Source organism: Talaromyces proteolyticus (genome assembly GCF_021365285.1).
Source record: "Talaromyces proteolyticus strain PMI_201 chromosome Unknown BGW36scaffold_6, whole genome shotgun sequence".
Lineage (NCBI taxonomy): Eukaryota > Fungi > Ascomycota > Eurotiomycetes > Eurotiales > Trichocomaceae > Talaromyces > Talaromyces proteolyticus.
The window spans coordinates 1,303,422-1,318,499 of record NW_025764282.1 but is presented as its reverse complement, the minus strand read 5'-3'; the positions used below and the strand labels follow the sequence as shown (position 1 = coordinate 1,318,499).

The window sequence follows — 15,078 nt, the reverse complement described above, 5'->3', positions numbered from 1 at the left end:
ATTGAGAAAACAATGGCACTACCGGGCTCTATCCATCAGAAGTTACTTCGTGTTCCCCGAATCCATAGTGAACTAGAATTCATCCGGGAACTATCGCAGACATCATCATTAAACAAGGGATCCCTGTAAATGTTTGAAGAGATCATACATGTAACAAGCCTCCCAATCTCCATCCCTGGGAGCCCAACACCATTAGGTCTAGAGCCAGAGAACGGACTGGGCTTTAATATACAATCTGACCTTACCGGGGGTTTTGGGATTCAACAGATACAAGGTCTGTGTAAAGCGAGTTGGATCTTGCTTTTAGGTTGAATGGTCCTGATATAGAGTTATCATTTGATTTTCAATTTGGCCCTCACGGCCCTAGTTGTATATTAAATGATATATTAAATGATTTCTGGGTCGATTGAAATCGATCTCAGTCAAATATTTGCCAATATTCTTCCATAAATGACATTACTATTACTGTTACAATTTTGGAGATCTTTGTCATCCATTTAAAGGATTGTATAGACCTTGCCGTAATTTATCTATCTTTTAAGCCAGTGTATCTGATTAAATTAAAACGATAGACCATAAATGATATCAGTATTTGGAAAAAAAGCTCATATCGTAGAGGCCGGGAAGTATTTGATAGTTACTTTATTTCTTTCTCCCCGTTCACAAACGTGCGCTAATAAGATCGATCGTGTTGTCTAGGGCAAAATCGGATGGCGCTTTCTTACTCAGAATTGATTTTGCTTTCTCAGGTTGGATGTAATGAGCCTCCACAGCAGGGTTGTACCCAAGGCCACTAATTCGAGCCGCGCTATCCTTATCAACTACAGAATCTGTATTGCTTCTCCCGTCATATCGTTTGTAGACAGTGACTACAACCGCGCCTCCCAAACCAATGTTGTGTTGAAGTGCTGCCTTGGTTCCTTCGACAAGTCGGCCGTTGTTTGCCCACCCGCGAAGCTGCCATGTTAGCTCCGCACATTGTGCGAGACCTGTTGCTCCAAGCGGATGGCCCTTCGATATCAGGCCACCTGACGGATTAACTATCGGTCCTTTGCCTCCATATGTGATGTCACCACGTCGGACCATTTCGTGGGCGGTTCCAGATTTGCAAAAGCCCATTCCATCCAGGGAAACAATCACATTTGTAGAAAAGCAGTCATGTAATTCGCAGACACCGATGTCTTTCGGCGTCAAGCCTGCCTCCCCCAAGGCCGCTTTAGTAGCCCGCCGTGTCATGTCATATCCAACCAACTCCATAGCGCTACCGGAGTACAGCAAGGGACCGTCAGTCATGAATGACTGACCGGCGATCAAAATAGCCGACTTTTTCAATTCTGGCCGGGCATCAAGGAATCTCTGGGAGACCACGACGGCAGCAGCGGCTCCATCTGAAGTTGGAGAACACTGGAGCTTGGTGAGTGGATAATGGATCATCGTAGATTTCTCGATCTGCTCTAACGTGTAAACCGTCCGGAATTGCGCGTAAGGATTTCTTGATGAATGCTCGTGCGACATTCGGGCAACCTCAGCAAAGTCTTCCGCTTTTGCACCATATCTAAAGAGGGCTAGTTAGCATGATTTTTGACCCCTAGGACCGGTGGAATTTTCAAACTTTTCCATGTATTCCCTTCCTGCATTACCAAATAGCTGTGGGTTTTTTGGGGTCTCGGTCTTGCCCCTCGTGGCTTTCATCAACTTGACGCTGAGGTCAAATGGTGTTGGTCTATCAGAGACGTTGCTAACCAAAGGCCCAGGTTGCATTTGCTCAAACCCTATGACCAGAACACAGTCATGTACACCCGATTTGACAAATCCTCGAGCAAGATGTAATCCTGTCGACCCACTTGCACAAGCGGCATTTGTATTATATATTGGGATGCCTGTCATTCCAAATTGATAGAATGCTCGTTGACTTTGAAAATATTTAGCTCTCTTCGGAATACAATCGTGATTTGGGTAGTTCATACCCGGTACAAGTAGGGCCGGAGGTGTAGCATGCGATACCAGCTTGAACATCGTCATAAGTTATGTGGCCATCAAGCATAGCTTTGGCACCAGCCTCAAACGCCAACTCGGTATACATGCGTGTCCCGCGCGGCTTGAGAAACGCAGCCATACCAACACCTATAACATAGGCATTGCCATCGTTTGAAGCCATGATTAACGTCTGAACGTGTCGGGGATAGGAAGGAATCGGGGCTCTGGAGATGATGCAGTAATTTCAGCAGCTAATTTGTACACTCCAAAAGGAAGAACAATTTCAAATAAGGAATGTGAGTAACTCTCGATAAACCCTGGTAAATATTCGGGATGGGTTTAGGTCTCGCTTTAACATTGCCGAGATCCGGCCGGCATTGGGAAAAGCTCGTTCCGGGGCAAGAAGCTAAGTTCCTCGATGTTTCGAGCAAGAGAACATTTCCAAATGCCTCGGTCACGTTGATTGTAGTTTGTAGCATCTATCTATATTGGGTTAAATAGTTTAATCGTAAATCTATAAATTTCAACATGCTTACATTGTTGTCATGCAGCACCATCGCGATCAGTTCTGCTCACATAGAGGGGGAAAAATATGAAAAATGAAATTGATGCCATCTCATTTTACACATACAATTGCCGTAGCAAACTCGGGCGATATCTTGTTGTGATGCTTGGTAGGAACTTAACTGGCTCAGTTGCTCAAACAGGGAATTCCGACAAACGGGTTTGGTATTTTACCCAAACGGCCCTTCTTTCCAATGACCCACGATCTAACCATGCGTTTCTTCCTTAATAATCTCGGCATAAGTCCTGATGGTGACTGTTGAAGTGGGTCCTGAATATTGAAAGAAAACCGATGGAGTGCAGGGTCGAATGCTATGGATTAATACCTTGAAGCAGAGTATCAGTTGTTAATTGTATAAAACCCTTGGTCTTAATCTAATTTTCGATGAATGTATTCTACACGTTACAAGATATCCGTAAAGACAACTGTGAAAATCAAAGCGACTATTCTCGTTTTCTTCAAACAAGATGAATGAGGAAATAAACAGTATTTTGGACCGCTACGGCATTCCAAAGGAAAGCCAATTCGGAGGAAATCGAAGAGGTCCGCATCCTGCATCTGTTAACAGACCAGTACACTATCCAGAGTGGGATGAGAAGCCAAGTGACCGTGGATATGTTGTCTCTAATCATATGATCAACGAACCTCCCGAGAGGCCGTTCAGGATTGTCGTTATTGGCGCTGGAGCAGCTGGAATCGATTTCCTTCATCACGCCCCCAAGCAGCTAGGTGATCTAGGAGTCGAGATAGTCTGTTATGAAAAGAACCCTGACGTTGGTGGAACATGGTATGAAAATCGGTACCCTGGCTGTGCCTGTGACGTTCCCAGCGTTTCTTACAGCTTTCCATGGAAGCAAAATCCCAACTGGCGAAAGTTTTACTCCACTTCCAAAGAGATCTGGGAGTACATGAAGAGTATTGTGGATGAAGAAGGGATGATGAAATACATTCAGCTTCAATGCAAAATTGTATCCGCAAATTGGAATGATGAAAGAAGCAAGTGGAATGTGAGAGTTCGCCGACAATATCCTGGAAAGGATTCAAGTTTCGAAGAATGGAGTGAGGAGTGTGATATGATTCTGAATGGAGGTGGATTCTTGAAGTGAGTGTCTGGAGTAATCCGTAGGTTTGATACCGTCAAGAAACTAAACATTTAGTGATTGGAAATGGCCGAAAATACCCGGAATCAAGACTTTTACTGGAGATTTATTTCACACAGCCGGATTCCAAGAGGGATATGATCTGAAAGACAAAACTGTTGCTGTAATTGGCGCTGGAAGCTCCGGCATTCAAACAGTCTCTGCGGTATATCCAGAGGTGAAGAAGCTGTATACGTGGGTCCGCAGCGCAACATGGATCACAGCTGCAATTGGACAGAAGTTTGCTTCTAAAGACGGGCGTAATTTTGCATGTAAGCCTCCTAAGATTCTTTACTGACTGTGATGACACTGGACCGAGCTTAATATCGAAAATAGACACACCCGAACAAAGGGAACTTTTCGAGCGAAGCCCTGAAACATATCATCGGTACCACAAGATGATCGAGCATGAATTGAACAACCGATTCAGAACAGTTCTACGCAATTCAGCCGAGTCTGAAGAAGCCAATGCTGTGAGTCGTCTAAATGAATATCCGTAACTGTTGCAAATCTGACAGCTAATTGCTTAGTTTGCATATAACGAAATGACTGCAAAGCTCAAGACAAAGCCTGATATCCTTGAAGCTATGCTTCCTCGCGATTTCAGCGTTGGCTGTCGGCGGCCCACACCCGACAATGGATATCTTGGAGCCCTAGTCGGGGAGAAAACAAAAGTTCTTCCGGGGAGCATCAAGTCAATCACTGAGAAGGGTGTGGTGGCCGAGGATGGCACCGAGTATCCCGTTGACGTGATCATTTGCGCTACGGGTTTTGATACCTCCTTCCGCCCACGATTTCCAATTTTTGGCCTAAATCCCGATCTTCCGCTGGCGGAAAAATGGGCAAAAATTCCTGCTAGCTACCTCGGAATTTCAGTTGATGGATTCCCAAATTATTTTACATATGGGGGCCCTTTCACACCGGTTGCACAAGGCTCGGTTCTTCCTATCCTGTCCCTCCTGAGCAAGTATTTTATTACAGTCATCAAAACTATGCGAGTACAGCACATCAGACGACTGAGCCCAAAGCCTTCTGCGGTGGAAGACTTTTTGGAACATACAAAGACTTACCTTCCCCGAACAGTCTGGGCAGATCCCTGCACGAGCTGGTTTAAGCAGGGGACAAAGGATGGAGATCTGATCATGTGGCCTGGCTCGCGACTTTCATTCTTTGAGGCTCTCCGAGAGCCATACTTACAAGACTATGATATAGAGTACTTTAGCAGGAATCGCTTCGGCTATTTGGGAAGTGGTTTCGTTGATTTCGAGTTCAAAAGCCCACTTGAAAATACATGGTACCTGGATGAGTTCTCCGGCCGCAAAGAATGGAAGCGCGATGGAGTGCCTTACTATCAAGACCCGTCCGAATTTGAAGGATTGAGTGAAGGTATTTTGCCCTCTCGCGAGATTAACTAGAATGGATTCCTACACGTTTACTACTGCACGTGAGGTTCCGGCTGCTGTTTTTTAAGCCGCTCAACTCAGCTTACGAATACAATCTGGATGTGCTTTTTTTCAAGACGGATTGAAATTGAGATACCAATGGACTAAATATCAAAATAAAACCATTCACTTATTATCTTGCATAATATCAATTGATATACTTCATGTTATTTAAAACTTTTAAAACCAAAATTAAACTAATTGATATATAGTATTATTCATTTAAATATTCAAATCCTAGGTGATGCAATGAAAATTGAGTAATACATAGAATCAGGGGGAAATAGAAGGAAATTTAATTGAGATTTTCCCCAGTTTCAAAGCGCTTTTTCAAAATCAGACCGATTTTGGACTTGGTCGTACCTTCGCATCTCCCATTCAATATTACCACTGGGATATTCAACGCAAACATTCACCAAGATGTGGCCAGAAGTATCTTCACTGTATTGGCCTTTGAAAATAATGATATCATGAGGTGCAGCATTAAGAAAGGAGTTATAACAAGTCAATGTAGAACATTTATTTTCATTATGTCTTTTGGTAGCATTTCCCTGTGGGGAAAAGGCTGAGGTCATGTTCTTCGACCTTCTATAACGAATTGACTTGTTGCACAGTAGTTTTAGATTCAACTTTAAGGAAACTCCTCTTAATATCAGCTAGAAATTAGGTTGAATTGAATATCAAGCATCTGGTTGAATATATTCGATGAATAGCTATTCCAAAGGGGAGCAGGCCTGGGAGGTACTTTCCTTCTACCATCATGCCTACATACCTGATGTGAAATCATCCAGGATTTTTATACACGCGGGTATTTCCCGAGATCTGCAAAGTTTCAGAGCTCTCGGTATAAGAAATGTATTTCGGGTTTGTTTTAATTACTTACCTCCCCGGCTTTCTTCCCTACCCCGGAATCCAATAACTAAGATCGAATCTCAACGCCAAAATGCCGAACTTGAAAGGTGAATACCGATCATATAGATCATATAGTAGATTCAAAAGAATACTATGTCTTGTCTCTCTTTTTTGTCTTTGTATTCGTTTTATGTTTAAAATCCTTTAATCAGACCGTTTAGTTTGTTCATTTAATTTCCTCTATTCCGTACGACAGTCTGGGATTGAGCTTCCTCCAATCAATACGATGCCTTTTCAATCACAATGGAAAGTCGACATCCCAGATGCACATCTGGCAACGCTAATTTTCAAATCACCGACTCATGCTCTATCTACCACGCATCGATGCTTTTCAGATGCGGCTCGGCCAGACACGCACTATCTGACAACGTCGGAGTTCCGCCTTTGGAGTCAGAGATTTGCTGCAGGTCTTCGAAAGTCGGGAATCAAGAATGGAGACCGCATTTTGTTCTACTCAGGCAATAACATTCTTTTTCCGGTTGTTTATATGGGTATTATCATGGCCGGTGCCGTTTTCACCGCTGCAAACCCTGCGTATATTGCTCGAGAACTAGCTTATCAGCTAAAAGATAGCGGAGCAACCTATCTAATCTGCGCTGAAGCAAATCTTCCGACTGCTATCGAAGGTGCAAAGCTGGCTGGACTGGGCACGAACAATGTCTTCGTATTCAATGATGCGGTATTTCAATTGGGAGGAACATATGCCAGCCCAAGGAGTCCATTCCCCCCTACAAAAGGATATCGCTATTGGGGAGAACTGCTTGCTTCTGTGGAAGAAGGCACTCAATTCTGCTGGGAGGAGCTATCCACTCCAATTCTTTCCAATAGAACACTTGCACTTAACTACTCGAGTGGAACTACTGGGGTTCCGAAAGGAGTAGAAGTTAGCCACAAAAACATCATTGCCAATATTCTACAGTACAATCACCTCTTTTTTCTAGACCCGGGCTACAAGCCAAAGTTGGCGAGAGCAAAGTGGCTTTGCTTTCTACCAATGTATCATGCAATGGCTCAGAATATGTTCGTTGGCATAGCAATGATGCGTCAAGTGCCGGTATACATCATGGAGAAATATGAGTTCGTCAAGTTCCTCCAGGCTATCGAAACGTTTCGCATCACAGATTTGACCATGGTGCCCCCTGTGGTGGTGAGCATGGCTAAAAGGCCAGAGGTAAAACACCACGACCTGGGAAGCGTGGAGACTATATTTTGCGGAGCCGCTCCTCTCGGTAGAGAGGTTTGTGAGGAGGCTGAAGCACTTTGGCCGGATCGGCGAGTCAACATCAAGCAAGGCTGGGGTATGACCGAGTATGCATGCAATCTTTCCTGTGCTCCGTCTCTTTTATTATTTCCTTCTACTGATGACTGTTTAAACATGTAGAACTACCTCTATCGTGACGGCCTGGCATCCATTGGATAAATCTGACTCGGCGTGTGTTGGAGAGCTAGTTCCAAACTGTGAAGCTAAGGTTATGGCTGAAGATGAAGTGACCGAGCTGGGTCCAAACGAGCGCGGTGAACTCTGGGTCAAGGGACCTAATGTAATGAAGGGATACTGGCGCAACCCTAATGCCACCAAGGAAACCTTGATGGCAGATGGATGGTTGAGAACTGGGGATGTTGCTTTTATGGATAACAACCGGAAGTGGTTTATAGTCGACCGCAAAAAGGTAAGCTCCTAGAGAACGTGTGACTGTTTGAGGTCTACATTGTTAGGGATATGGTTTGCTGATAAGCTGGTAACGCAGGAATTGATCAAAGTGAAGGGAAATCAGGTAGCGCCAGCCGAACTAGAAGCTTTGCTTCTGGAACACCCCGCTGTATCAGATGTTGCAGTGACCGGTATTCCTTTGTAAGTAGTCGGAAAATTTACCCAGTCTGATATGGTTTTATCGCGTTTTCCAGGACTAACTGTATGATTAGTGAGGGGGATGAACGGCCAAGAGCCTATGTGGTCTTGAAGCAAGGCATGACGGCATCTGCCGAAGATATTACCAGTTTTATCAACGCTCGGGTCTCCCGTATTAAGCGTGTGTCAGGTGGTGTTGTCTTTCTCGATGAAATTCCAAAAAATCCCTCTGGAAAGATTTTGCGAAATGTGCTACGGCAGCGAGCCCAAGAAGAGGCTCGAGTAGAGATGGAAAGGGCTAAACTATAGAGGTCATCGGCTTATTTGTCGTCAATTTGTGTCAATATAAACTACAGGCTGGTCATCCTAACTGGCTTGGTCTTGTGTATCAATATTATTCTACTGCTGTTGTTCCGCTTTATTTGAGATCGGCCAATAGCCTGTTGTTTTTTCCTATCATGTTCGGCCAAGAAAATTGTTGAGCTATCTTTCTCCACGGATACTAGTAGACCGTTACTGACTTACAAAATGGCAACCGTATTTTCCGAAGGGTTGGCCCTTCTCTATGTTATGTATGAGTTTTCATTGTTTAGTGCTTTCTTTTATATCCACAGCCTATGGACTCATCTTTTTCTCGATGATTCTTTCTTCCTGTAGCCTATATCCGTATAGATGGAGGGTGATGAAGTATCCTGATTTTGACCAGATCTAAACCCTATAGGCAAAGGTCTAATTGAAACCCACTGGGCGGTTTGATATCCAAAGGCGATCCTTCATAATAGCGGGGATTGAGTAATGTGCTGAGCTGATATGGGAGCTCTAATATTGGACTCGGCAGTGCTATAGTAGTTAGTATGTTAAATGCGTAGACATAAAGGCGAATTCTGCCTTTATAGCCATGAAAATGATATGAGATCAGTTGCAGAGGTTATAATACCGCAATGAACGCTTGTTTTGTTACCTTAAAGCGGGAAAATTCGTTCGAGAGTAGAAACTTTTACACTGCCTGTGTAGCAGATAATATAAATAGGCAGATCGAGTAAAGACAAGCGAAATTGTAAAATGAAAGCGGAATGAAACTGTCCGCTGTTTTCTACGCTAGATGCTGTTAATACAGTGGACGGGTTGTGATGCCATTGAGAAAATTACTATGAACTTAGTATAGAACTAGAGTCCAAAGACCATTATTGATAACATGAAAGTAGTGTACAAATTAATTAACGCGATTAGATCATTCTCCGAGAAATCCAATAGTTTCAAAATATTGGTCAGACCAGGCCCCCCCTAATGTTTGTCCTTGGCTCTGTTCCAGACTGTGCTCTTTTAGTATATTTTGATCTTCTGATGCCCAGCACATCGGTGTGGTGTCTATTTGCTCCGTTACGGTTATCCCCATGTATTCTGGAGACGAAAAGGACGGAGACGCTGACGAATACATAGCTGACGCAAATGGTATGATTTGGCTGGGATCTTCAATCGTGCTATCGCATTCGTCGCTGTCATGGCTACTGCTAGTAGTAGCATATGAAGTTGGAGCCAAGCAAGGCTGCTCCGATTTGATGTAATGGTGCAGGTCTAATAACTGTTTTTGGTGCTGCTGCTGTGCGCGATTGGGCTTATTTGCATTGATTTGCGTGCCAAGATCATCTACAGCAAGCAGTCTGTCGACGTACAGACATAAACCTACATAGCTGTCGGGCTCTCGCTCAAACATATCTGCAAAAGATATGACGACTTCTTTTGCACCTAGCATTATTTTAATAATCTCCGACTTGACAAATTCAATCGCCAGCTCTATTAGAAGTGAGAGACGCTTGACGTTGTACCGCAGACTGTATATCCGGTTTATCTCCTTGAAAATGAGCAGTTTTTGGGAGTTTCGGCGAGGTGTCCTCGCACTAGACGGTAAACTAACATCCAGCCCACATAGAATGAGAGGTAACATCGTACAAGCCATCCTGTTTATTGAGACGTTAGACTGAATTTTTTGAAAAGCTTGCAGAAGAGAAGAGGTGAAACCCATACGCGCTCACTGGTAGATACTTCGCCATATCGGCAACAATCAATCGTCGAACACTATCAGCCATATCGGTGACCGCGTTTTGGAGTTCAGACTTGTAGGATTCAAGAATCAACTTCTTAGACTGTAGCGATTCAAACTTAGCAGCCAGACGACAGGCATGATTGCATAAGGCTATTCGTGCAGCCCTATATAAATACGTTAGCGTCGTTATCTTTACAGTAAACCATCAAACATACTGGTAGTACATATCGATCATGGAGACAAAAAGGGTGATGGAAGGATGGATCTCGCATTCATCATGTTCAAGCCTTCTCATAAAATCGCCCTCCCAAACTGACAATCTCAGTTTTATTCGCGTAAGGTGTTCCCAGATGGTGCCATGCCTGTCAGTAGTTACCCAGGGCGACCGTTGGTGCGGGGGGTATAAGATCAATAGCAAGTCAGTCACCGCTTCTGCGAATTCGCAAAGGCCGATGAACATGAAATTAAGCATTGTCTTCGTCTCCAAGTTGTAGGTCTTAGAGTTTCCCAGTTCCTCTTTTAAATCATCAAGACACATCAAATTCTCCGTTACGGGAAATTTTTCTGGTAAAATTTGAAGTGGGCGACGCATTCCCAGAGAGATCACACGATCCCGAAGTATACAGCAACACCACAGTCTCTTTAGCTGCTCGCGGTTGAATCTCGGTTCAATGTAGTCATATTCAAGAGCGTTCACGGCTTGTGCATGTTCGACGGCTACAGAAAGCCATGTAGAATTGCTCATTGCGTCGGAGTTAGAGTTATAGAAGCTCAATAATATCGCCGTTTGCGCGATCACGATATGATCATCTTCGAGATTATGTTCGTAGAGGATCTGTTTATCAATTAACATGTTGACACATACGACATACTACAGGGGTGTTCACTAGCCTGAGCTTTGCGATAGAAATCATCTCGTATCGCGATCAACGAGGAGAAACCGCATTGTTTTGCGACATGAATAGGAATAAACTAGTGATCACGCAGTTAATAACAAATACTCATGGGGGGGGAATGTTATTGACCGTACAGGAGCAGCAGCAGAGAGCATGGACTGGAAAAGCAGTAAGGAAAATTGGCCCTTGTATTTTTGTGGTTGGTGATACATGCGCCAAAATTTCGCCTCGTCAATCAATGGTAAACAAGGGTGAACATATAGGAAATAATGATTGATCAATTTTTCCAACACGAGACCAGTTGGTAAATGAAAACAACCTTGTGATTCGAGTGATTGTATATCGCGCTCCTCCAGACAGCCTAGTCGTGAGCCATCGAGAAATGCATAGTATGAAAATGGCAAGCTTTCTATACTCTGTGAATCTAGAGCAAGGTATTGTTGTCAGTTATGTGATTTCTTGATTGGGTCATGACACTTAGGGCGAGGTAGTTACTGTTATGTCTTGATTGCTCTGAAGGAGACTTGGAATCGAGTTCACCATCCCAGACTAACAATGGATCATTATCTCCATGATGCGAGGCAACTATCGGATTGGTTACAACTCCCGTGGGGAGCTGCGATGGTCTATTACGCGTTGTGTTTGGCACATGGAGTTGGCGTCGTCGTCGGGTTCTTATTTTCGGAGCTCTGGCGTTACAGTCAACATTGTCGAGTCGACAGTTTGTGCATGGATTCCCGTGCACTGCCATGTCGCATCGAACCTTGCGGTGATGGCAATGCTCACACGCAACTGGGGAGCGCTTCGCTCGTGCATTTGGGTTGACCATTGTTATTGGAGACAGACCTGAGCTCAAGTTTGCTATATTTGCGGATCACAGTCAACGTGATTAAACGAATCTTTCTAGAAGATAGCTATCATGCTACGATAGGGAAAATGATATTATATGACTATTCTGTTTATGGACGTGTTTAAGAGCTGGAGCGCCAACATTGCCACCTCCGTCCAGACCAATGGATATAAGCACCCTGAAAAATAGGGTTCGGCAAAAGAAAAGGCAGCGAAATTAAAATCGTTCAATTGCGTTACTCATTTTTGGTTTCCCGCACACCAGCCACTGAAAGATAATTGAATTCGGGCACCGGCTAAATAAACTCTTGTTCGGCTATGGATGTTCTCCTATGAGGTTCCGATAAAGCCGAAAGTTTTCGGCTTTTCCCCGCATTTTCGGGATAGAGAGAAAACAGTCGGCAACACTTCATATTTTATGAACATAGCCATCAGCATAATAAAATAGGCTGATGTATTAATTAGTTATTTCACGTACCATTTTCAAGCCTTTTTCTATACGTCGCTAATTTTTATACCATGAATTTGACAAAGCAAAAGAAATGGAGCTAGATCAATATCTAAATGAAAGACACAGCTGTAACACTTCACCAAATCTAACATAACATCTCACTGCTGTAAAAATCACCATCCAAACTTCTTTGAATATGCTACCCAATTAGATACTTTTAACACCTTAAGTTCCAATTCCCTAGGAAATAGATAAAACTAGGCACAAAAATACTTATTAAAATTAGCAATACAACGAATACTGAGCTGGAACATTCGGCGTCGGAAAATTACAAAATGCTCGAAACTGTGGTTTCCCAGTTTCAACTCTTGGCCTCGCCAGGTATTACAATCCGATTTCTGTTCCCTGTTACTCCTGCCTTGTTCTAGTAACTTTCCCACTGCGCGAAATATACATTCTATCATAACTATTATCCTGTGAGAGAATGACAATTTCCCTCCGAGACAAAGTGTTCTGCGTTACAGGGGTCGGCTCCGGAATCGGGCCGACGATACAACTACGGTTTGCTTTAAAAAAGGCGGGCACAACACTTCCCCGTCCGACATCCGGCCGCCCCATCCCTCGCAAACGGCTACCATCAGAAGTGGCCAATGTTATCGTTTTTCTACTGGTGCTGCAGAGCTCCCTTGTGATAGGAGCCGTGTATAACGTTGATGGAAAAGCTAATTCGTTATTTTATAAAATGGTAACTGTTGTATTTAATTCTTCATAGATTATGCAAGTTTAACCTTTAGCACCTGTAAGTTCTATTAAAAGCGGAAAATTCTATAACGGGTACAGCCCAGCTGACCGTGTGTATGTAAATAAGCCCCTGACCAGAAAATGGTGAATATTTTTTCCCCACTGTCCCGATAGTTCATCCATTAGGCAATGGACCCAAGAGAGAGAAGTACCTACACAATGGCGAGGACTCAAGCACAGCATAAGAGTATTCCTCTCTAAATGATTATTCCTCCTTAACAGGACGGCGTTTCGGGAATCAGATAATAAGTATCATGCTAAATCTATAGCCATGAACAATCTATTGTGTTCTTCGCGGAGGAAATCCGAACTTCTTGGGGTATAACATTTGGATGCAATAAAAAGACAAATTCCGCCATTGTATGGGGTACACACCCGACTATATATTGATTTTCTGGGGATAATATGTAACCGACAACCACGGTTCATGCAGCTCAGTTTAAATCTATATTCTGTACAAAGAAGAACCTCAGAGGTACAGATGCCAGATTCCCCAGAGAAATAACAGAAATTACGCAAAGTCTATATGAGGATAGCCCTTGTCAGCTACTTCGTCGCATCGCCGGCGGAACTCAACCAAACTGCCACTATATCGGATCACCGTCCTCTCGCTCTTAGTCAACTTGTTCGAGTTGTATCCAGTCATCCACGAGTTCACTTTAGTTGAGAGCAGTCCCTCGGTACATTTGAGAACATGGTCTGTCCACAGCGTCTCACCTGCCTTGTCTGGGCAGAAGTACGTGTAGCCATGGTCTTGACAGTACTTGATGCAACGAGTCACCCACTGGACAGCATATTCAATACTACGCGGGATATTCCCTGAGCCTTGGTGAGGGCCCAGCACATTGAACATATTGGGGAAGCCCTCAACAGTCAAGCCTAGGTAAGTTTTAGGTCCGTCCTTCCACTTGTCAGCCAGCTTCTTGCCATTTAGCCCTCGGTAGTCGATTTGCTCATATGAGCCGGTGATGGCATCAAAGCCTGTGGCGTAGATAAGGACATCGAGGGGGTATTCCTTGTCCACACCTGCAGTTTTGATGCCAGTTTTGGTAATTTGTTCTATGGGTGTGTCACGTAGATCCACTAACTTTACGTTAGACTGATTGTAAAGTTCGTAGTAGTTGCTCTCAAGGGGCACGCGACGGGTGCCGAAGCCGTGGTCTGTGGGAATCAACTTCTCAGCCAGCACGGGGTCGTTCACACGCTGACGCACCTTATCCGCCATCCACGCGGAGATAAGGTCATTGGCTTCCTGATCAATGAAGATATCATGAAAGTTGCCCAACCATTTGACCAATCCGCGTTGCACATACAACTCCTCCCAGAACTGCTCGCGCACTTCCTTAGGCACTTCTAGCGCCTTACGCTTGTCTGGGTAGTACTGAAAACCCATGGGGCTCTGCCGGCACCGATGGAATATCTGTGGATAGTTGTTTTGGATCTCTTTCATTTCTTGCTTGGAGATCTCGCTATTGCGCATTGGCGCGGTCCAATTGGGTGTCCGCTGAAATACGAACAGCTCATCGGCTGTCTTGGCCACCTCCTGGATGGTCTGAATACCAGTCGCTCCCGTTCCGATCACGCCGACCCGCTTGCCCTCGAAGGTGATGGGTGTGTGCGGCCACCGCGAAGTATGATATGCCGTGCCTTTATAATCTTTAACGCCAGGGATGTTCGGCAGCTGAGGTGTTGTCAACGGACCCAGAGCATTTATCAGGAAGCGCGAGGTGTAGGTGTTGCCCTTGGTGTCGGTGACGAGCCATGTGCGCGAGGCCTCCTGGTAATGAGCGCTTTGTACCTCGGTGTTAAACTGGAAGTCGTCCCGCACTCCTAACTTGTCCACCACAAAGTTGATGTACTTTATCGTCTCAGGCTGGGCCGAGTAATGCTCTTTCCATTCCCACTCATCTAGAACTTCCTGGGAGAATGAGAACCCATAGGTGTAGCTCTCCGAGTCGAAGCGGGCACCGGGGTATCGATTCCAATACCAGACGCCGCCCACGTTCCCGCCTCGTTCAAGGACACGTGCGCGGAGTCCTAGTCGGCGCATCGACACCACGGAGTAGATGCCAGAGAGCCCGGCACCAATGATGATTACATCATGCGATGGAATATCTTCAGACATTGCTACGTCCCAGAATGTTCAGCAGGGA

General features: G+C 44.5%; 5 protein-coding genes across 5 annotated transcripts; 2 read left to right on the top strand and 3 right to left on the bottom strand.

Moving 5' to 3' along the window:
* Positions 1 to 660: 660 nt before the first annotated feature.
* On the bottom strand, positions 661 to 2,158 carry BGW36DRAFT_295406 (sterol carrier protein 2; the record flags this gene model as incomplete). The annotated part of the gene is made up of 3 exons (XM_046211179.1): positions 661 to 1,555; positions 1,613 to 1,912; positions 1,968 to 2,158. The coding sequence occupies 3 exons, from the start codon at positions 2,156 to 2,158 to the stop codon at positions 661 to 663; spliced, it is 1,386 nt and encodes a 461-aa protein (XP_046072228.1).
* An 851-nt stretch (positions 2,159 to 3,009) lies between these two features.
* On the top strand, positions 3,010 to 5,096 carry BGW36DRAFT_296120 (flavin-binding monooxygenase; the record flags this gene model as incomplete). The annotated part of the gene is made up of 4 exons (XM_046211237.1): positions 3,010 to 3,644; positions 3,700 to 3,953; positions 4,018 to 4,154; positions 4,212 to 5,096. 4 exons carry the CDS (start codon positions 3,010 to 3,012, stop codon positions 5,094 to 5,096), a joined length of 1,911 nt encoding a protein of 636 aa, XP_046072227.1.
* Positions 5,097 to 6,261: 1,165 nt separating this feature from the next.
* On the top strand, positions 6,262 to 8,193 carry BGW36DRAFT_359311 (putative 4-coumarate-CoA ligase; the record flags this gene model as incomplete). The annotated part of the gene is made up of 4 exons (XM_046214062.1): positions 6,262 to 7,343; positions 7,417 to 7,705; positions 7,784 to 7,887; positions 7,959 to 8,193. The coding sequence occupies 4 exons, from the start codon at positions 6,262 to 6,264 to the stop codon at positions 8,191 to 8,193; spliced, it is 1,710 nt and encodes a 569-aa protein (XP_046072226.1).
* A 922-nt stretch (positions 8,194 to 9,115) lies between these two features.
* BGW36DRAFT_427482 (uncharacterized protein) lies at positions 9,116 to 10,781 on the bottom strand (the record flags this gene model as incomplete). The annotated part of the gene is made up of 3 exons (XM_046220419.1): positions 9,116 to 9,842; positions 9,910 to 10,092; positions 10,144 to 10,781. The coding sequence occupies 3 exons, from the start codon at positions 10,779 to 10,781 to the stop codon at positions 9,116 to 9,118; spliced, it is 1,548 nt and encodes a 515-aa protein (XP_046072225.1).
* A 2,655-nt stretch (positions 10,782 to 13,436) lies between these two features.
* On the bottom strand, positions 13,437 to 15,050 carry BGW36DRAFT_359309 (uncharacterized protein; the record flags this gene model as incomplete). Its single annotated transcript, XM_046214061.1, has 1 exon — positions 13,437 to 15,050. One exon carries the CDS (start codon positions 15,048 to 15,050, stop codon positions 13,437 to 13,439), a length of 1,614 nt encoding a protein of 537 aa, XP_046072224.1.
* Positions 15,051 to 15,078: the final 28 nt, after the last annotated feature.